General features: G+C 32.4%; 1 protein-coding gene across 4 annotated transcripts; it reads right to left on the bottom strand.

The window, feature by feature from the left end:
- Nucleotides 1-10439: 10439 nt before the first annotated feature.
- LOC143242586 (putative ATP-dependent RNA helicase DDX4) lies at nucleotides 10440-16566 on the bottom strand. 4 transcript variants are annotated; one of them, XM_076486054.1, is made up of 3 exons: nucleotides 16251-16566; nucleotides 12495-12807; nucleotides 10440-10568 (listed from the first exon to the last, which is right to left on the bottom strand). In XM_076486054.1, the coding sequence occupies exons 2-3, from the start codon at nucleotides 12757-12759 to the stop codon at nucleotides 10543-10545; spliced, it is 291 nt and encodes a 96-aa protein (XP_076342169.1). In that variant the 5' UTR covers nucleotides 12760-12807; nucleotides 16251-16566; the 3' UTR covers nucleotides 10440-10542. The 4 variants fall into 4 exon arrangements, with proteins under 4 accessions (XP_076342169.1, XP_076342166.1, XP_076342168.1 ...); XM_076486051.1 differs by lacking the exon at nucleotides 16251-16566 and adding an exon at nucleotides 15848-15866; XM_076486053.1 differs by lacking the exon at nucleotides 16251-16566 and adding an exon at nucleotides 15078-15391.
- Nucleotides 16567-24178: the final 7612 nt, after the last annotated feature.

A 24178-nucleotide genomic window follows, 5' to 3' on the forward strand; every position in this document is an offset into this window, starting at 1 on the left:
TTTAGTGTTGTAAATTCGGAGACATACCGCTGTACTAGCGGGGGGCTGGTCTAACGAAAGATCTTTGGTTCACAGTTGCCAACAAAGCAACACCAACAACCCTTCTCTACTTCAATTCGTGATTACGAGACAACCCATTTGTAGAGAAAAATATATATTTAAAAAAGAACACAAAAAGTCACTTTCAAAAGTTTTCGAACGCTGCAAATCAAGTAAACACAACATAACCATAAAAAACATCCAAATACTAAATAAATAAACAAACTTAAAATTGAAGAAGCCTTACTTATACAACAACTCTAGCCCAAAATTAACCAATACAAAGGAACACCTTTATAACTATATTAATAATATAATATAATACAATCAAACCTTCTAAGTACGCCCTCTACATTTCTACACTCAGTTACATAACCCCCCCTTCAAACATGTGGTCAGGTATCGGTCAGTAACCCTTTCTTTCTTTGTGAACCTGGCGATGACCAAAGAAGGTCGAAACGTTGTTCGCTCCTCTGCATAGTGCTTTCTCTATCCATTGTTTGTTTGTTTGTTTTTTGAATTTCCTCGCAAGGCTATTCGAGGGCTATCTGCGTTAGTCGTCCCTAATTTAGCAGTGTAAGACTAGAGGGAAGACAGCTAGTCATCACCACCCACCGCCAACTCTTGTTCTCTACCCATACCAATCGCTTTTACACATAACCTTCTCTACTTTGTATTACTATACAAACATTTCGTCCAACAATCCACAGTCTCTTGGATTCAGGAACAAACTTTCTCTATTACTCGTACACTACACATGTTATTGACTGAGATATTGTAAAAGTATTTAAACAAGTAACCGAAACAGTTGAACTAAATATATGACAATCCTTAGAAATTGTTACAAATAGAATTAATATGAACAAACATTTAGGCCATGGAGTCATGGAAGTAATTTTTTTTGAAATCGTTGTTGTAGTTGTTTTGAATTAAGCACAAAGCTACACAATGAGATACCTGTGCTCTGCCCGTATTGAAACCCGTATTTTAGCGTTGTAAGTCCGCAGACATACCGCTGAGCCACTGGGAGGCTTGTTTTTGTGAATGGCACCATTGTAAAAATATGTTAATTACATAAATGCATCGGTTGATGATTGTTTGTTTGTTTTCGAATTTCACGCAAAGTTACACGAGAGCTATCTGCGCTAGCCGTCCCTAATTTAGCAATGTAAGACTAGAGGGAAGGCATCTAGTCATCGCCAGGCACCGCCAACTTTTGGGTTACTCTTTTACCAACGAATAATGGAATTGACCGTCACATTATAACTGTCCCACAGCTGAAAGGGCAAGCATGTTTGGTGTGACAGGGATTCGAACCCGCAACCCTCAGAGTACGTCTCAAGCGCCTTAACCACCTGGCCATGCTGGGGCCTCATGTTGATGAGAAGCTTTATATTTACTTCGTGGTCTATCATCTGGAAAATTGTGGAGTTGTTTCCACCGAATCATGTAGAATTATTACAAAAATTTAACTTATATATTTTTTAAAATTTTACAAATAAATTACTGTGCAGGTAAAAACTTTAATGTCTAGTTTGATTATTATTTTTTTTACACAAGAACAGTCTAGTTTTAGGAATTAAAGTAATATTGTTATAGTTGAGATCGAGTTTAGGATCTTCGTAACATTCAAAACATCTACAAAAGTATACAGAGCAAAGCAATTTCATTTAGAAAATCAGTATTCAATTATTGGATGACCACTCAAAAGAGAAGTTGTACAATTACATTATGATCCTCAACAACTGGTGATTCAAGACGAATAAGGATACGTTTATCTAAAGAAGTGTTTGTAAAGATATAAAATAGTTCTTTCAAACCCCGAGCTGATTTCCTTCCTCCTCACTCTCTCTTTATAATTACATCAGGGTTCAGCCACTTTATACGTCAACTAACTGTATTTGTCTACTAATTGTATTTGTCCTTATCATAAAGCGTCAGATGAGGTGCCTTATAATTCCAGATGCCAGCCACAAATAGTAACTGATTTGATAAGTGGAAATATAGTCAAGTTTCATTTGATTATGTATGTGTTCATTAAGAAAATTCATCATAAAAAAAAGGCATAATGGAACTTTACATTTTATGTCATTTTAATGGCTTGTCCTAAAGTAACGAAGAGATAGTATCTACAGTTATTAAAACATGTCTTGTATTTCCAACATCGGGTCCGAGACAAATTATATTAAAACATGGTAATTCCAAAACTTCAAAGATAATAAAACCCAAAAGATAGAAAAAGTCATTAACAAAGATTATGGGAAAAATATTTGACGAAAATTAAACAAAACCCTACAAAACTTTTGAACAATGATGAAACCAAAATCAACACGTTTCAACGAGGGTAAGACAAAATTAAAAAACAAGTTGTTCATAAAAGGAAATTTTGAAATTGTTACTCAATTTTATAAAACACAAGATATTAAGTTGTTTGTTGTTGTGGTTAGTTCTTACATTTCATTTCTTTCAAAGATACTCCAGGAATATCTGCTCTTACAATCCTTAACTGTAAAGTTATAAACTAGAGGGAAGTACGGCTGGGAGGGCGAGCATGTTTGGGATGCGAACCCGCGACCCTCAGATTACGAGTCGCACGCCTTAACACGCTTGGCCATGCCGGGCCACAAAGAAGCGATTCGTTAGACATACGAGTGTATATGTGTGTGTGTGTGTGTGTGTATCTTTTATTTTAAAACACGCCAAGAAACTGGAACACATCTGGTAAACTTTCAATACTTTCAAGGCAAGAATAACTCTTTTAAAAATATATATTTCTTATGTTGCATTTTTCATGTTTCTTTTTCGTAAGGTACACAATGACAGCCCAAAACAGGGTGAACTTTCACGTCCATTTTTTCGACGTCACTTAATTGGACAAGGTATTAAACCTGGCATCATTAGTAAAGGAGGTAAAAGGTAAATCACTCAAGATCTGAGCCACAAACAGGTTTAATTTTATCTTATTTTCCTCCCTTCGCAAAGCACTTTGAAATAGATCATTAAAAAAAAGTAAAGATAAAAAAAATAAAACCTCTTGGGTTTAATTCCAAACATTACATAAAAATATTCAAACCTATTGAGTTTAATACCAAACATTACATAAAAATATTCAAACATATTGGGTTTAATACCAAACATTACATAAAAATATTCAAACCTATTGGGTTTAGTACCAAACATTACATAAAAATATTCAAACCTCTTGGGTTTAATATCGAATATTGCATAAAAACACTTCAACCTATTGGGCTTAATACCGAATATTACATCACAAAAAATCAAACTTATTGAGTTTAATACCAAATATTACATTAAAAAGAATCGAACCTGTAGAACTTTATGCGGAAAATTGAACCAAAGAGAATCAAACATATTAGGTTTAATACGACATATTACATCAAAACGAATCAAATCTATTGTGTTTATTTCGAAACATTACATAAAAAGGATTCAATCTTATTGGGTTTAATACCAAACATTACATAAAAAAGAATTGAAACTACAGGACTTCATACCGAAAATTACATCAAACCTATAGGGTTTAATGCCGAATTTTACATCAAAAAGAATGTAAACCTATTGGGCTTAATACCAAATATTGCATCAAAGAAAGTCAATCCTATAGGGCTTATCACCAAATAATCTGGCATCAAAGAGAATGAAGCTACAGAACTTCGTACAGTTTGTTTGTTTGAAATTAAGTATGAAGCTACACAATGGTCTATCTGTGTTCTGACAATCACGTGGGGGCTTAATATTGGACATTGTGTATATTTCACTTAATATGAGAAGTGATTCAGCTGAAATGTTTATAGTGGAGATGTACGTACTCTATCACAAGGATTCATGGTTCATTTAATATGTAGTAAGTTTTCACAAGGGTTCATGGTTCATTTAATATATAGTAAGTTCCCACAAGGGTTCATGGTTCATTTAATATGTAGTAAGTTCCCACAAGGGTTTATAGTCCGTTTAATATGTAGTCAGTTCCCACAAGGGTTCATGGTTCATTTAATATGTAGTAAGTTTTCACAAGGGTTCATGGTTCATTTAATATATAGTAAGTTCCCACAAGGGTTCATGGTTCATTTAATATGTAGTAAGTTCCCACAAGGGTTTATAGTCCGTTTAATATGTAGTCAGTTCACCATGGTTCAAGGGTTCATGGTTCATTTAATATGTAGTAAGTTAGGGTATAGTCCGTTTAATATGTAGTCAGTTCCCACAAGGGTTCATGGTTCATTTAATATATAGTAAGTTCCCACAAGGGTTCATGGTTCATTTAATATGTAGTAAGTTCCCACAAGGGTTTATAGTCCGTTTAATATGTAGTCAGTTCCCACAAAGGTTCATGGTTCAATTAATATGTAGTTAGTTCCCACAAGGGTTCATGGTTCATTTAATATGTAGTAAGTTCCAACAAGGATTTATAGTCCGTTTAATATGTAGTAAGTTTCCACAAGGGTTTATAGCCCGTTTAATATGTACGAACCTCCCACAAGGGTTCATGGTTCATTTAATGTGTAGTAAGTTCCCACAAGGGTTCATGGTTCATTTAATATGTAGTAAGTTCCCACAAGGATTTATAGTCCGTTTAATATGTACTAGCTTCCCACAAGGATTCATGGTTCATTTAATATGTATTCACCTTCCACGAGAGTTCATGGTTCATTTAATATGTACTAACCTTCCACGAGGGTTCATGGTTCATTTAATATGGTGTTAGAGGGATTCCAATCTGCGGCTCTCATATTACAAGTCCAGTTCCCCTAACCTCCTGACCAAGCCTAAGGAACTTTACGAATTAAAAATAACAACTAATCAGATTTCTAAAACAGTAAATAAATAACATACAACGTTATAATCGATATTGATTCAAAGTTTTTCCCGAAACATGCGGAAATTTGACAACAACCGACACAACAACATAAACACTTAAAGCCTGTTTACGTAAAACGAAACACTTTGGAATATTATTATACAGTTTTTTATACAGTTTAATATCTTGAATTATAATAGTATATTCCTGCAAGACTATTTTCTCTCGCGGAAAGTAAAAAGAGCGTGGCCAAGGCGTTATAAAGCAAATCACAAGTGAGCCTAACCTATTTTCTCATTTTTGATTCAACACAATTCAACATAGAATAAATCCAGTTTCATTTATTTCAAATTTGTGTATCTTTTCTTGAAATGACCAGTCGTGTTCACTATCCCCGGCAGACCACAGTTTGTAAGCATTTTATCTCGAGATGACTACTCATGTTCACTGTCCCTGGCAGACCACAGTTTGTAAGCAGTTTATCTGGAGATGACTACTCGTGTTCACTATCCCTGACAGACCACAGTTTGTAAGCAGTTTATCAACCGATATCATGATGGTACATAGTGAGTTTTAAGGTGAATTTAATTCCCTGTACACCACATTAATGTAACATCTTCATGATATTCAATTTAAATGTGTCAGTATTTAACATTATTCAGAATCTAGTTCATGACGTTCGTATGTGCAAGACAAACATATCTTACTCGTGTCTAGTATTTTGAAGAAGTTTCTTATGACTGAACACAATAACCCTTTAGTTACATAATCATTTATTTTGAATCTCAAACTCTGGAAGAAATGAATATTAAGACAAGATAATTTTCTAGTCATAAAATTATGACTGTGGGCGTGATAGACACAGAAGGATTTTATTTGAAACACGGACCTTATGTGTTTCATGATCTTAGAAATAAATATTTAACTGCTGTGAAAACTGAGGTACTTGTTAGCTGCTGTGAAAACTGAGGTATTTGTTAACTGCTGTGAAAACTGAGGTACTTGCTGACTGCTGTAAAAACTGAGGTACTTGTTACATTGATCTTACACAAAGAAGGGACGCGTGAGTTATTCAGATCTATAGTCTAACTAGAATAATTAGAGAAACCTTTACTAAAACACCAGGTTTGATTTTGTATGGTTTGAATTTCGAGCAAAGCTATACCAACGCTACCCGTAAGACTAAAGGAAAGGCAGCTAGTCATCACCACCCACATCCAACTCTTGGGCTACTCTTTTACCAACGAATAGTGGGATTGACCATAACATTATAACACTTTGCCCTCCCGGCTAAAAGGGTGAGCATATTTGGAGTGATGGGGATTCGACCCTGCGATCATAATATTACGACTCGAGAACCATAACCTCCTGGCCATGCTGGGTCACCAGAGAAACAGAAAAATGACCCTATTCTTACAGACATTTTGTGTCATACGTTGAGTTATTATGGTGCCGGGCCACCAGAGAAACAGAAAAATGACCCTATTCTGACAGACATTTTGTGTCATAAGTTGAGTTATTATGGTGCCGGGCCACCAGAGAAACAGAAAAATGACCCTATTCTGACAGACATTTTGTGTCATAAGTTGAGTTATTATGGTGCCGGGCCACCAGAGAAACAGAAAAATGACCCTATTCTGACAGACATTTTGTGTCATAAGTTGAATTATTATGGCAGCTCAGAATTAATCCTTTCCCAATACCGAATCCATTCTGTGGATGTGATAACAAACATCGTTGAATCCATTCTGTCGATGTGATAACAAACATCGTTGAATCCATTCTGTCGATGTGATAACAAACATCGTTGAATCCATTCTGTCCATGTCATAAGAAACATCGTTAAATCCTTTCTGTCCATGTGATAACAAACATCGTTGAACCCATTCTGTCCATGTGATAACAAACATCGCTGAATCCATTCTGTCGATGTGATGACAAACATCGTTGAATCCATTCTGTCCATGTCATAACAAACATCGTTGATTCCATTCTGTCGATGTGATAACAAACATCGTTGAATCCATTCTGTCTACGTGATAACAAACAAAATATATCAGTTTATTTCTACATCCTTTGGTCTTTCTTGTAAATGTTCATGTAAATGATAAATTTGTTTATTGTTATTATCTCGGCATCTGTATAAATACAAAGCCTGCGTAAAAACTTATGTTTCAGTATTGAGGCTAAGAGATGTAAGCTGTTCTCTGTGGGTAAGGATGATCCTAGCTTTAATTAATTAGAAAAAGAAAGGATCAAACACTGATACATAGAAACAAGGGATATCCACACAATTAAAAACATTGTCTGTACTCATACGAATGACATTTTTGATAACAAGGGATATCCACACAATTAAAAACATTGTCTGTACTCATATGAATGATATTTTTGATAACAAGGGACATCCACACAATTAAAAACATTGTCTGTACTCATATGAATGATATTTTTGCAGAACAATAATAACTTGATAGTTTGATGTAAAGTGAAGATTTATTCTGCATTACGCCTGATGACTAAATTCAACACATGTTTTCCGCGTGTGTAAACATCAGTCTCTGCAGTACTCTGCTCATGACAATGTATTTCAAAACAATCTGGTTTAATAGATATTTAGATACATAGAACCTAAATAATTTTCCGTTCCGCTTCAAAACATAAAGTCTACTGTTTATAACTTATTTTTAGATTAAATATATACACATCCAGTTACAGGACTTTTAGATAGTCATTACTTTAATGAACATACCATCTCCATTTTAAACGTTACAATATCGGATTTACGGTTATCAACATGGTTGGCAAACATATTTCTTCTCGACGGTTACAAATTTATGTTAATGTTCACCTGTGAGGACAAAAACTACTTTAATATGTTTGGTGGAAAGGTGCAACAGTTTATGGTGACCAAAAATGGCGGCAACTGGCGTGTCTTTCAATCATGACTCGTTTGGTACTATGAAAAATGTCTCAGAATAGCCTTTATTCTTGTTAATTAGATGTTGGGTAAATCGGGTAAGGAAAATCCGCCTTGGCCTGGCATGGCCAAGCGTGTTAAGGCGTGCGACTCGTAATCTGAGGGTCGCGGGTTCGCATCCCCATCGCGCCAAACATGCTCGCCCTTTCAGCCGTGGGGGCGTTATAATGTGACAGTCAATCCAACTATTCGTTGGTAACAGAGTAGCCCCAGAGTTGGCGGTGGGTGGTGATGACTAGCTGCCTTGCCTCTAGTTTTACACTACTAAATTAGGGACGGCTAGCACAGATAGCCCTCGAGTAGCTTTGCGCGAAATTCAGAAAACAATCAACAAATTTAAAACAATCAAAATCCGCCATCTACCTTCTTATGCTGAAATCAAATTAACGAAGCACGAAAAGACATATTTTCCAATAACTTGTCTTCACAGTACCTCTTTCGGTTAGAACTGATGAAACAACAACAACAAGTTGCAGAAATGTGAATTTCTCGATAGTTTCACTCTGTTGTGAATACAGAACAAAGTGAAACCTTTCTTGACTGAATCTAAGATTAGTTGTTAGATACTAAGTTATTTTAATGAAGCTTTTTTACTGATTTTGATACTGATCGTAATAGGATCATAATCCGAGTAAATACATCCAATGTATTTACTACGTTATTTATTTATAATATTTTAAACATACATACATTGTATTTACTACGTTATTTATATATATATATATATCATATTTTAAACTTACTTCCAATGTGTTCACTACGTTATTTATTTATAATATTTTAAACTTACATCCAATGTATTCACTATGTTATTTATATACAATATTTTAAACTTACATCCAATGTATTCACTACGTTATTTATATATAATATTTTGGACTTACATCCAACGAGTTCACTGAGGCTATTTATATATAATATTTTAGCCTTACGTCCAATGTGTTCACTAAGGCTGTTTATTTATATTATTTTGGACTTACATCCAATGAGTTCACTAATGCTATTTATATATAATATTTTACACTAATATCCAATATGTTCACTAGGGCTATTTATTTATATTATTTTAGACTTACATCCAATGTGTTCACTGAGGCAATTTATTTATATTATTTTAGACTTACATCCAATGTGTTCACTAAGGCTATTTATTTATGTTATTTTAAACTTACATCCAATGTATTCACTACGTTATTTATGTATAATATTTTGGACTTACATCCAACGAGTTCACTGAGGCTATTTATATATAATATTTTAGCCTTACGTCCAATGTGTTCACTAAGGCTGTTTATTTATATTATTTTGGACTTACATCCAATGAGTTCACTAATGCTATTTATATATAATATTTTACACTAATATCCAATATGTTCACTAGGGCTATTTATTTATATTATTTTAGACTTACATCCAATGTGTTCACTAAGGCTATTTATTTATATTATTTTAGACTTACATCCAATGTGTTCACTGAGGCTATTTATTTATATTATTTTAGACTTACATCCAATGTGTTCACTAAGGCTATTTATTTATGTTATTTTAAACTTACATCCAATGTATTCACTACGTTATTTATGTATAATATTTTGGACTTACATCCAACGAGTTCACTAAGGCTATTTATATATAATATTTTACACTAACATCCAATATGTTCACTAGGGCTATTTATTTATATTATTTTAGACTTACATCCATACCAGCATCGTGTAGCATTGCGCGAAATTCCAAACAAACCAAAAATCCTCAGATGGCCATTTTTTGATAAATGTTATAACATATCGTAACATTTCAAAACAAAATTCTGCTTTTCATCAGCGACCATGTTGGACATTTTCTCTTAAATACATTAAACGTTCTATCTTTTCGTAGTAGTATAACGATAGGTGAACATTGCTTAAAATTCTTGTTGGTTTTCTACAGATAGAAATAACAATTCTTGTTTTGCTTTAGCTGTAAACATGTCTAAATATAGCGACAAGGTACTGGTTCACTTTTAAAGTTAATATAATACCATGCTTTACTAATCTTTTGAAAAGACATAAAAATCATTTCTGAATTCCAGTTGAATAAAATGCATGGACGTGTCCAAACTTATTTCATATAAACATCTACTTACATAGTAGAGACTTTAACTTCAGCCCCTCACTCGCTGGTACAGTGGTACGTCTACGGATTTACAACGCTTAAATAAGGAGTTCAATTCCTCTCAGATGGCTTAATAGATATCTCGATGTGACTTTGTTAAAAGAAAACAGATATCCTAATGTGGCTTTGTTAAAACAAAACAGATATCCCGATGTGGCTTTGTTAAAACAAAACAGATACCCTGCTGTGGCTTTGTTAAAACAAAACAGATATCCTAATGTGACTTTGTTAAAACAAAACAGATATCCCAATGTGACTTTGTTAAAACAAAACAGATATCCCGATGTGGCTTTGTTAAAACAAAACACACACACTTTAACTTCACATTATTACTTAGTCTTGACTTTATTGTAATTTGTTCTTTTTGTATTCTGCCTCCACTTTATCAGTTTCAAAAATTAATTATTTTCATACGTTACTTTTTAAAAAAATATGTTCATAACTTCTTCTTGTAGCCGTGGCTACACTAAGTGTGACAGTCATATACATCAACAGATCACTCAAGAGTAGCCAAAGAGTTGACGACGAGTTCTGTTAGCTTACTGCCTTTTTAATGTTCTGAGCGAAATGAACTTTCTGAAAAGACAAGGGTTGTAATAAACAATGATTTTGTTTTTCATTGAGGTTCAACTTTATTTATAATTTATCAATAGTATATATGTATGTAAAACATTTAATAGATTCTGATATGTTTCCCACCGTCAGCCTTAGTTGTTATGTTATCACACTTGTTTACTTCACATATTGTTCATGTTTTGTATTGTTTCTTTGTGTACTTCCTCAAGTTATTATGAATGAATTATTCTAAAAATAAGACATATTTTGTATAGACACATGTACTTACCACATTTAACCATCAATATTAGTTAATCCATCATATATCAGTATAATAGAGTTTGAGTAAAATGGTTGAGATACTTTTTAACTTACGGACGATCACAACATGTACGGTGTGAAGGTCTGTTAACTGTGTTAATATTTGGTGACATAACGGAAAGACAAATACTCTAAATTAATTTCCTGAATTCATGCTATCGTAACTTAAAAATTCTAGCTTTTATCGGTCCGTGTTATTGGAGAAGATATGTGTGAACTTGCACAATTCTGGATACGGAAAACACCAGCTTACGATATTATAAGTGGCAGACACTGTTAGGGTGTCAAAAGCACAAAGACTATTATTGTCACAAATGAGGCCGGACTTCACTTTTATGTTGTCGTTCTTTCGTGTTTCATCCCTCTGGAAAATAACGAAAATGGACATCAAAAACGAGATCTATATGCAATAGCCTGCGATTTTTTCGTCTGGCGAGCCTAGATCATAAACCCGGAAAGCAGCCAGCTGGCTCGGAATACGAACTGAAGCTACTCACAATCCAAATGTACCAGCAGAAGCTAATACCATCAACCGACAAACCGAATTCACCCTATTATGAAACCATGAATCCCCTGTCATAATATTTCTCTGTTGTGTGTGTTTAAATAATTCTTGTTTATATAGTTCAGTTAGTAATGAAATTACTCGGCGAATTTCTGCTTTGCAAGTCGAACAAAATATGTAATTAAACAACGTAACATATGGAATGTTCCTGTCAGCTCTAGTCATTCTATTTTAGTTTACAATTTTAGATAAAACAAAATGTGTAATTAAACAACGTAACATATGAAATGTTCCTGTCAGCTCTAGTCATTCTATTTTAGTTTACAATTTTAGATAAAATCTATGTATATATTGTATTTCTACTGTAAAAACCCCAAAACATAAAATGTTTACAGTGTTTTACGTCTATTTTATCGGAAATGTTGAGATGTTTTAATAGCTGAACTTTGTTTAACTGACACATAAGGTCAGTCGAACTAAATCTAACAATACGTAATACGTATATAAAAATAAAACAAAAAAGTTATTTTTCTTTGTCCCTAAAATTAGGTTTTTTTTTAACATCAAACATACAATTTTGGAACATCTTTGTTTTTAAGTTTTCAGAAAAAACTTAGTAAGTAACACAGTATAACATATTTTTAATATCTGTTTTATCAGATATTATGTTAACGTAAATAAACTTCTTCAAACAACGTGATTTATTGAACCTAACGGCCCGGCATGGCCAAACGTGTTAAAGCGTTCGACTCGTAGTCCGAGGGTCGCGGGCTCGAATCCCGATCGCATCAAACGTGCTCGCCCTTTCAGCCGTGGGGTCGTTATAATGTTACGGTCAATACCACTATTCGTTGGTAAAAGAGTATCCTGAGAGTTGGAGGTGGGTGGTGATTACTAGCTGCCTTCCCTCTAGTCTTACACTGCTAAATTAGGGACGGCTAGCGCAGATAGCCCTCGAGTAGCTCTGTGCGAAATTCAAAAAACAACAAAAAACAATTGAACCTAACATTACTTTCACCAGTCATGTCCCTCTTTGTTGCATTTGTAGCAAACTGCAATAATTTCCAATATTAAAAAAATAATTCAAAGCAATTTGAGTAATAACAAGCATTTCGTAATACCTGAATTGTTTAATATTTCTATGAGTTTCTGCCTCTTTTCATATTGCTGGACTTGGTAGAAATTCTGTTTGACATCCATATCAGCAGAGCCAACAACACCAACTGCTAAAAATAAATAATCTGACTTAAGAAACTCTGCTGCTAGTCGCTGTATTTCTTCAGGGAATGTAGTACTAAACATGAGAGTCTGATGCTTCGATTTTACTGTCATGGAAGGATCGTCCACCATTTTTATCACAGCAGGCACAAAACACATGTCTAACATTCTGTCAGCTTCCTCTAAAATCAGATAACGGACTTGAGAAAAAGCCACCTGTCAAAATAATAGAATAACTGTTAACTGAAAGAGGTAAATAACATTAAGCTTTGAAAAACTTAATATATCCCTCAAATTTTCCTCCAAAATATCTTATATGATGAGATATTAAAAGTTCTTTTGACCTTTACAACCATTTGTTTCAGATAAGAGTAAGCAAAAACTGAAACTTTTACCCATAATTTAATTTTTATTCCATTGTAATAACTATAAAAACGGTAGAGACTATTAAATTTTCAGCATATGTGAATACAGTTAGGTATAGACTATTATATTTCACTGCACAACTTTTTGAAAAGTTTTTGCTGATTGTGGTAGGTACCTGGTGGGTATGCACAAATATAGTTTTGGTTTTGCTACATCACGTAGGAACTCTGAGAAATAGACAGTTTACCGGCAATAACGTATTTAACTGCATTTATGTTTGTAATATGCTATTAAGTTCAACATAATTAAAAGTGGTTTGCTCCTGATTTTCGTTTGTATTCAGTGTCTGGTGCATCACATTGCAGTATTCAACAGTAGTCAGCAAGCATTGACGGATTCCACTTGCCCTGATATCGTTTTTTTATTGTAGCAATGTCTTGGTGAAACTGAAGATTTTGATGAAACAGTACGTGATCACCAGCCAAAAAATCTACAAGGAACACCCAACAGTGTTCAAGAAGCAAAACCTTGGTTGTGCAGTGTTTTCAGCATATGTGAAAACAGTTATTCAGTGTATAAAACTGAGTAATAAATCTATAGATTCCTAAGATTCTCAATTTTATGAAGTTTACAATATCATAAATATATTGTCTGAAACCTGAGATTTTCCTTCTTTTAAACTCCCTTCCTTGCAAACTTCATCACACTGTAAAGTTGTGAAACCTAGCATTTGGTAGCTACATTCAACTTTGATACTAATGCTTTTCTATTATTTATAAGCCCCTTACTAAGTTTCCCCACATCTGTTTTGGTACTTTATTAACAAGAACAAGTTTTGGTTTATGGTTATCAACTTTATTAATTCCAGGGTTATATTTTGCTCTGAGGCAAAGGAAAGTGTTACATTTCTTGAACACTTACATAAATTAGTATAAGGACAGTATGCAAGATTTCTGTACACAGTGGGAAAAACACTAACTATTTATATTAGTTTTAATATTTTAATTTACCATTGCTCCATATCTAATAATGTGCCCTATTATGGTCTATGTACAAAAACTATCAGATGAACAGTTAAGTAGGTTTATGCATAATAGCATAGCAAATAATTATCTAGAAGTTTTTTTATTATGCAATAAATAGTTAACTGACCAAAAATTCAAGTTGACACTAAACTGTCCCACAAGTCCCATGCAAGTGCATGTTACAGTTAGTAACTAATGAGTCACCAATAGCGGATTAACTTGTAATAAACATTAGTAACAATTTTACAGCCAATATACATTCATTAGTCGGCCATTCTGCGATTTTCGTTCAGCTTTGGGCGTGATGGTGAGTAAAACAAAATACATAAAATATAACACGCGGCCAAGCTGACTAATGAATGAATATCAGCTGTAAAATTATTACCAATGGCATAAATGTAGCTACAAGTTTGGCCTCCAAATTTGATTTGATATCTTTAATTCGCACGCTCAATTCATTTTTAGCCACACCTTTTTTACCCACTTAGGTGTTTTTTATTAGATTTTAAAGTAAACACGAATTACTTAAAACCTTCCAATAAAGATGCACTTCGAAAAGATTATTTATTCGTGAACTAATTAATATAAATGTTTTTAAACAACGTTGTAAATAACTTAATAAAAAATATGATTAACTAACCTCGTTGTATCTCAACAACTTTGGAGATTTTAATTACTTAATTCTAAGTCAGTTATAAGGACAGCATAATTATCTACTTTTATATTTAGTATATTATCTCTACAGGACAGTTTAATTTTGAACGCTTTTTCTAAGCCAGCAAAACATGAGTTTAAATAAATATATTGGTCGTAAGACGGTTGTGTTAGGACTAACGTACTTTTAATATTACATCTTTTATGAAGAGTGTGTTTAATTGAATTCACACATTGCTAGATTAGAAAAGACACTCATTTCCTAACACTTAGAGAATAAACAATATCATGTATTATTATTTACATTTAGATTCTGGAAACTTTTAACTCTGAGTTTGTGATTTCTGCTTAATTATAAAGATAATTAACCTCAAGGAAGGATAAAAGAAAATCTAAAAGTTTACTTTGAATGTATTCAGTAAGAAAAAAATAAATATTTACTTATCTAACGTCATTTTCTGCAGGATGAGTATTGAAATGTTTCAAAACATATTACTTTTACATGATCGGACTACCGTTTGCTTATGCTCTGCCCATCATGAGTATCGAAAACCGGTTTTAGGACGGCTGGTATGGTGTTAACACTTTTACCAAAATAAAGCGGTGAACAACGTTTCGACTTTCTTACATTTTAACTACAAGTGGGTTTCTTGTCATTACAAAAACCGTTTTGTTATCGGTTTGAGTCCACAGACATATAGGACCACTGAAGACAGACTAGAAAAACAAAGGGTGTGACACTAAAAGGAAATAGATAAAAGCCTTTTCCCTTTTATACGATAGAGTCACTGAAGGCAGATTACAGGAACAAAATATGAAGGACTCAAAGGGAACGGATTTCTTTTCCTTTCGTTTGTTACTGTTAATAATTAACACTAAAAATCGCTCTTTTTCTTACAATAAATGATAAACTAGTTTTTATTTGTTGTTACAAATGCTACATCATTCATAATTACATTAAAAGTTTCCATCCTATCTAGTTTGAAAAAAAATAATCTTTTTTATCGTGTCAGGATACAGAATATCATAAAGTAAAAAAAAATCTGAATAAATGCATGATACAAAAGTTCAGTTAGATATGTATTTTTATCTAAATATGAAAACCTAAGAATATTAATATTTTAATGCTATCAGTGTTGGAAGGAAAGTAAGTTAATTTTAACAGACATTTAAATAATTACACGTGCTATGCACAAACATACAAAACTTACAGCTTCCATGCTTTTCTGTTTCACAAGTACAAACGTAAGCCACAAAGATTCCCTTTGACTGTACATTTCTCAGAAGCTTAGACACATGTCTGATTGTTTACATGTTATGTTAGTTTTATGAACCTAATGACCGAAGTTACCTTAACACTTAACCAGAAGTACAAAATAACTTTATATTTATTAAAAATATTTTCGTTTTAATATGCACCTTTATTTTAGCGAATGAGGTCATCGCTTAATTTGCTTTAACCCAATTAAAAACTTATTGTTATGTGTTGATATTTAAATTACCGCCAAGTGTTATTCCGAAAGCATGAAATGAAAAAAAATTAATAGTGTCAATAAGCATGTAATTACTTAAGATTTAAGTAATTCGTAAAAAGAGTAAAAAAAGTTTACTTACGTGGAACCTGCAGGGTTACCAAGAAGGACAAAAATATCCAGTCATACATACAAGATGTTAAAGTCAGTCACACAATAATAAGATTTGGAATGTGGAAGTTTCACCTCTGTTTCCTCGTTATTGAAGGTTGTATAACAGTTTACTCTTCAATGACGTCAATCCACGTGAAACAACGATAGATTCAGCACAAGTTTAAACAGTAAAATGTTGTTTATTTAAAAAAATTGATTACTTTTATAAATGTTAGTTCACTCATCGATCCGTCAGGTGAAGTCTATGTTGTCCAGGTGGGATAGTAAAGAGCTAGCTTAAAGCACTTTCATTTTGTGCGATTCCAATCTATCATTGGTAGACTCAGTCACGTGCTCTAGTTCTTACTTATCATTGATACACTCAGACACGTGCTCTAGTTCCTATCTTTCATTGGTAGACTGAGTCACGTGCTCCGGTTTCTATCTATTCATTGGGTTTGTGAGTTTAATTATTTACCATTTTCTGTAGAAACTCATCTTTCTCGTAATAATTTAGCCAGAGAATCAATTCAAAGCGTAATTAATCAAAACGCCGCTCAAGTGGTGTAAAATAACAACAGTTTATTAAATTATAACAACAGATAACGAAAACAACCAGCATCCGAGTTTTATTGTGTACAAAACAACAGTCAGTAAGCCAGTATCTGGCCAGGACTAGGTATATATATATTAATATATAATACAAAATGAATATCACTTAGATGAATATCAACAAATATCAAACAAAAGAAGAAAGAACCAGAGAATAACATAATGCTCCAAAAATGAACCATTTCTTGTATCAGTAACAATATTTACCAATAATTCTTTTTAACTAACTCGTTTAGCCATCTTTATCTACTGGTTAGACCACGAGGTTGCATCTCATGTGATTAGATATTACCATAAATCTACATAATCTTTCACAACATTAATATCTGTACGTCACAGCCAGGGGGAAGTTCTCTCGGTTTCATAATGCATGAAAACTCAAAATTAACGTGCTGTATCTAGAAAGTGAGTTAGCACTTTTACATAATTAAAAATTCATAGTTTAACTAAACGATCGAAAATGTACAAACTTAATGGTAACCGAAACGTCACAAAATAAAACTACAATCTGCTATCTCACAGTAATTATACAACATTATCGACTTTTCAAAATGTTATGAGACCAGATTTAATTCTAGAGTAAACAATGTTTCAAGTTGTTGTTTGATCAAGTTTTTCGACTTGCTTTCAAGTGTAATGACTCAGAAGTTATAGAATTCTTCTGAAGAGTGGTGAAGGTAATGTTAGGTTCAATTGTTTTCTTGTTGTTTTTGAATTTCACGCAAAGCTACTCGATGGCTATCTGCGCTAGCTGTCCCTAATTTAGCAGTGTAAGACTAGAGGGAAGGCAGCTAGTCATCACCACCCACCGCCAACTCTTGGGTTACTCTTTTACCAACGGATAATGGGATTGAACGTCACATTATAACGCCTCCACGGCTAAAAGGGCGAGCACGTTTGGTGTGACCGGGATTCGAACCCGCGATCCTCGGATTACGAGCCGAACGCCTTAACACGCTTGGCCATACCGGGCCGTTAGGTTCAATAAATCACGTTGTTTGAAAAAGTTTATCAACTTAACGTGATATCTGTTAAAACAGATATTATAAATATGTTATATTGTATTACTCACTAAGTTTTTTTCGGAAAACTAAGATACTCAAGAATTTTATGTTTAATGTTGAAAAGAAACCTAATGTTAGGTACAAAGAAAAAGAACGTTTTTTTTTGTTTTATTTGTATATATACGTATTACGTATTCTTAGATTTAGTTCGACTGACCTTATGTGTCAATTAAACTAAGTTCAGCTATTAAAACAACCCAACATTTCCGATAAAAATAGACGTAAAACACTGTAAACATTTTATTTTTTATTTGAGTTTTTACAGTAGAAATAAATATATACATAGATTTTATCTAAAATTGTAAACTAAAATAGAATGACTAGAGCTGACAGGAACATTTCATATGTTACATTGTTTAATTACACATTTTGTTTTATCTAAAATTGTAAACTAAAATAGAATGACTAGAGCTGACAGGAACATTTCATATGTTACGTTGTTTAATTACACATTTTGTTTTATCTAAAATTGTAAACTAAAATAGAATGACTAGAGCTGACAGGAACATTTCATATGTTACGTTGTTTAATTACACATTTTGTTTTATCTAAAATTGTAAACTAAAATAGAATGACTAGAGCTGACAGGAACATTTCATATGTTACGTTGTTTAATTACATATTTTGTTCGACTTGCAAAGCAGAAATTCGCCGAGTAATTTCATTACTAACTGAACTATATAAACAAGAATTATTTAAACACACACAACAGAGAAATATTATGACAGGGGATTCATGGTTTCATAATAGGGTGAATTCGGTTTGTCGGTTGATGGTATTAGCTTCTGCTGGTACATTTGGATTGTGAGTAGCTTCAGTTCGTATTCCGAGCCAGCTAGCTGCTTTCCGGGTTTATGATCTAGGCTCGCCAGACGAAAAAATCGCAGGCTATTGCATATAGATCTCGTTTTTGATGTCCATTTTCGTTATTTTCCAGAGGGATGAAACACGAAAGAACGACAACATAAAAGGGAAGTCCGGCCTCATTTGTGACAATAATAATTTTTGTGCTTTTGACACCCTAACAGTGTCTGCCACTTATAATATCGTAAGCTGGTGTTTTCCGTATCCAGAATTGTGCAAGTTCACACATATCTTCTCCAATAACACGGACCAATTAAAGCTAGAATTTTTATGTTACGATAGCATGAATTCAGTAAATTAATTTAGAGTATTTGTCTTTCCGTTATGTCACCAAATATTAACACAGTTAACAGACCTTCACACCGTACATGTTGTGATCGTCCGTAAGTTAAAAGTATCTCAACCATTTTACTCAAACTCTATTATACTGATATATGATGGATTAACTAACACATTGATGGTTAAATGTGGTAAGTACATGTGTCTATATAAAATACGTGTTATTTTAGAATAATTCATTTATAATAACTTGAGGAAGTACACAAGAAACAATACAAAACATGAACAATATGTGAAGTAAACAAGTGTAATAACATAACAACTAAGGCTGACGGTCGGAAACATACCAGAATCTGTTAAATGTTTTACATACATATATACTATTGATAAATTATAAATAAAGTTGAACCTCAATGAAAAACAAAATCATTGTTTATTACAACCCTTGTCTTTTCAGAAAGTTCATTTCGCTCAGAACATTAAAGAACATTAAAAAGGCAGTAAGCTAACAGAACTCGTCGTCAACTCTTTGGCTACTCTTGAGTGATCTGTTGATGTATATGACTGTCACACTTAGTGTAGCCACGCTACAAGAAGAAGTTATAAACATATTTTTTAAAAAAGTAACGTATGAAAATAATTAGTTTTTGAAACTGATAAAGTGGAGGCAGAATACAAAAAGAACAAATTACAATAAAGTCAAGACTAAGTAATAATGTGAAGTTAAAGTGTGTGTGTTTTGTTTTAACAAAGCCACATCGGGATATTTGTTTTCTTTTACCAAAGCCACATCGGGATATCTGTTTTGTTTTAACAAAGCCACATCGGGATATCTGTTTTGTTTTAACAAAGCCACATCGGGATATCTGTTTTGTTTTAACAAAGCCACATTGGGATATCTGTATTGGTTTAACAAAGCCACATCAGGATATCTGTTTTCTTTTAACAAAGCCACATCGGGATATCTATTAAGCCATCTGAGAGGAATTGAACTCCTGATTTAAGCGTTGTAAATCCGTAGACTTACCGCTGTACCAGCGAGTGAGGGGCTGAAGTTAAAGTCTCTACTATATAACTAGATGTTTATATGAAATAAGTTTGGACACGTTTATGTATTTTATTCAACTGGAATTCAGAAATGATTTTATATCTTTTCAAAAGATTAGTAAAGCATAGTATTATATTAACTTTAAAAGTGAACCAGTACCTTGTCCCTATATTTAGACATGTTTACAGCTAAAGCAAAACAAGAACTGTTATTTCTATCTATAGAAAACCAACAAGAATTTTAAGCAATGTTTACCTCTTGTTATACTACTACGAAAGGATAGAAAGTTTAATGTATTTAAGAGAAAATGTCCTACATGGTCGCTGATGAAAAGCAGAATTTTGTTTTGAAATGTTACGATATGTTATAGGATTTATCAAAATATGGCCATCTAAGGATTTTTGGTTTGTTTGGAATTTCGCGCAATGCTACACGATGCTGGTATGGATGTAAGTCTAAAGTAATATATGTAAATAACGTAGTGAATACATTGGATGTAGGTTTAAAATAATATAAATGAATAGCCTCAGTGAACACATTGGACGTAAGGCTAAAATAATATAAATAAATAGCCAGTGAACACATTGATGTAAATCTAAAATAATATAAATAAATAGCCTTAGTGAACACGTCTAAAATAATATAAATAAATAGCCTTAGTGAACACATTGGATGTAAGTCTAAAGTAATATAAATAAATAGCCTTAGTGAACACATTGGATGTAAGTTTAAAATAATATAAATAAATAGCCTTAGTGAACACATTGGATGTAAATCTAAAATAATATAAATAAATAGCCTTAGTGAACACATTGGATGTAAGTCTAAAATAATATAAATAAATAGCCTTAGTGAACACATTGGATGTAAGTCTAAAATAATATAAATAAATAGCCTTAGTGAACACATTGGATGTAAGTCTAAAATAATATAAATAAATAGCCTAGTGAACATATTGGATGTAGTGTAAAATAGTATATATAACTACTTAGTGAACATTGGATGTAAGTCCAAAATATTATATATAAATAACGTAGTGAATACATTGGATGTAAGTTTAAAATAATATAAATAAATAGCCTAGTGAACACATTGGACGTAAGGCTAAAATAATATAAATAAATAACTTAGTGAACACATTGGATGTAAGTCTAAAATAATATAAATAAATAGCCTTAGTGAACACATTGGATGTAAATCTAAAATAATATAAATAAATAGCCTTAGTGAACACATTGGATGTAAGTCCAAAATATTATATATAAATAACATAGTGAATACATTGGATGTAAGTTTAAAATATTGTATATAAATAACGTAGTGAATACATTGGATGTAAGTTTAATATGTTATAAATAACTAACGTAGTGAACATATTGGATGTAAGTTTAAAATATTATATATAAATAACGTAGTGAATACATTGAATGTATGTTTAAAATATTATAAATAAATAACGTAGTGAACATATTGGATGTAAGTTTAAAATATTATATATAAATAAAGTAGTGAATACATTGGATGTAAGTTTAAAATATTGTATATAAATAACGTAGTGAATACATTGAATGTATGTTTAAAATATTATAAATAAATAACGTAGTGAATACTTTGGATGTAAATTTAAAATCACATATATAAATAATGTAGTGAACATATTGGATGTAAGTGAAAGACGTATAATGGGTGAAAAATTAAGCTTTGTTTGTTTGTTTGTTTGAGATAAAGCTTTCTGCATCCTGTTTACTACGGGTATCGAAATTCGGTTTCTAGCGCTATAAGTCCGTAGACATTCTGCAGTTTTACTGAGGGGTGAAATACTAAGAATATAGCTTTAAAAATAAGAGAACATTACAAACAATCATATAGCATTACAAACCATCATATAACATTACAGACAATCATGTAGATTATATATGAAACAAGGAATAATATGTTTGTTTCTAATGCCTAGAAAAACAAGTTGTTACTGTTAGCCACCATTTGATATTACAGGCAGAAAAAAAGACTATTTTTCAAAATACAGAAAATGGAAATTAACGGAAAAATATTGAAGGCGATACACAGAGAAAGAATAAATACAGTAAACCTTGACAGATATAAGATGTTTGGATGCAAAGATAATCATTAAGATATAGTGACACATGATGAAGAAATGAAATACATGATGATAAAACTGGTATAAAATATATTGTTTAAAGTTTGAGACAGGTATAGTGACACATAATGAAGAAATGAAATACATGATGTTAAAACTGGTATAAAATATATTGTTTAAAGTTTGAGACAGGTATAGTGGCACATGATGAAGAAATGAAATACATGATGGTAAAACTGGTATAAAATATACTGTTTAAAGTTTGAGACAGGTATAGTGGCACATGATGAAGAAATGAAATACATGATGATAAAACTGGTATAAAATATATTGTTTAAAGTTTGAGACAGGTATAGTGACACATGATGAAGAAATGAAATACATGATGGTAAAATTGGTATAAAATATAGTGTTTAAAGTGTGAGACAGGTATAGTGACACATGATGAAGAAATGAAATACATGATGATAAAACTGGTATAAATGTCAGCAGTACGAGTGCACAAATCTTGAACATCCAGTAAAGTTTATTTTGTTAACATTCTCAATCGATTTAGTTCTGAAATTTAACACTAATTGTTAAAGATACTTTCTGAGATGTCGATGAAACAGATAAAATATAACAATAAACAAGATTTAGTGAATATATATTTTATATACGTTTTATTTCAGTTGTGGAATATTCGATTTAATATGTTTCATTACAATTAGAGTTATAAAAACCATTCAACCGTAACTCATGTTGTTGTTTTTTCAGAGAAAACTACGTTGGGCTATATGCGGAGAATCGAACCTCGTATATCAGTTTAGACATTTCGCTCTTCCACGTGTAACCTCTAAATCGATCGATTGATCCCTAATGAGTAGACAGAAACTGTTTAAACATAGTGTACAATATTCCTTGAGTTTATATCCTCTCGTAACACGCAAGAGAAACAAAATGATAAAATGTTCGCAGACCTTAACTGAATATTTACATTGGTTACAGTAAATCATTGATGTTTGTTTGTAGAGACGATTCATCAATTGGTTTAAGAATTACAATCACAAAATATATTTCATTTTATTCTAAATTATAGCCATATATCTATAGTTCAAGTTTTGTAAAATCTAATGCGAATTGTAAATATTCTGTTGAATGTAGTTACACTATATGGAGTTATGTTGTGATTAAGCTATGTTACCTATACATATTCACGTGTTATCATCCGGGAACTTTTCAGTAGTACAAATACACGATTTTTTGTGATATTGTTTAAAACATAGCATGAAAGTCCTAAGTAACAGGACCTTTAAAACGTATTGTTTGAAAAACCATGTGCACATCATGACTTCATTATTCTTGGCCAATATCTAAAACGTCTTGTTTTAAGCAAGCAAATGCACAATACAAGGTAAAGAGATGTATAGAATGAAGTTAATACACAATACCAGGTAAAGAGATGTATGGAACGAAGTTAATACACAATGCTAGGTAAAGGGATGTATAGAACGAAGTTAATACACAAATCTAGGTAAAGAGATGTATAGAACGAAGTTAATACACAATGCTATGTAAAGGGATGTATAGAACGAAGTTAATACACAATACTAGGTAAAGAGATGTATAGAACGAAGTATGGTAAGGGGGGTGTAGAATGAACTTAGTACACAATACTAGATAAGAGAGTATAGAATGAAGTTAATACACAATACTAGGTAAGAGAGCGTAGAATAAAGTTAATACATAGTGCTCGGTGATGGAGTGTAGAATGTGGTTACAACACTGGATTATGAACAGATTTATAAGGCTTAAGATGTTATCCTTTAAGATTTCCACACAACCAGTGGGCACGAATCCATAATGTTAAAGGTTTACTTGTTAATTTCTATCCAATTCGAAATTCACCGTGCAATTTCACAAGTTATCATTACAATGAAATAGGTGTATTACATTAAGAATCGTCTTAGAAG

The sequence above is a fragment of the Tachypleus tridentatus genome, unplaced genomic scaffold (assembly GCF_004210375.1).
Source record: "Tachypleus tridentatus isolate NWPU-2018 unplaced genomic scaffold, ASM421037v1 Hic_cluster_2, whole genome shotgun sequence".
In the NCBI taxonomy this organism is placed as follows: Eukaryota; Metazoa; Arthropoda; class Merostomata; order Xiphosura; family Limulidae; genus Tachypleus; species Tachypleus tridentatus.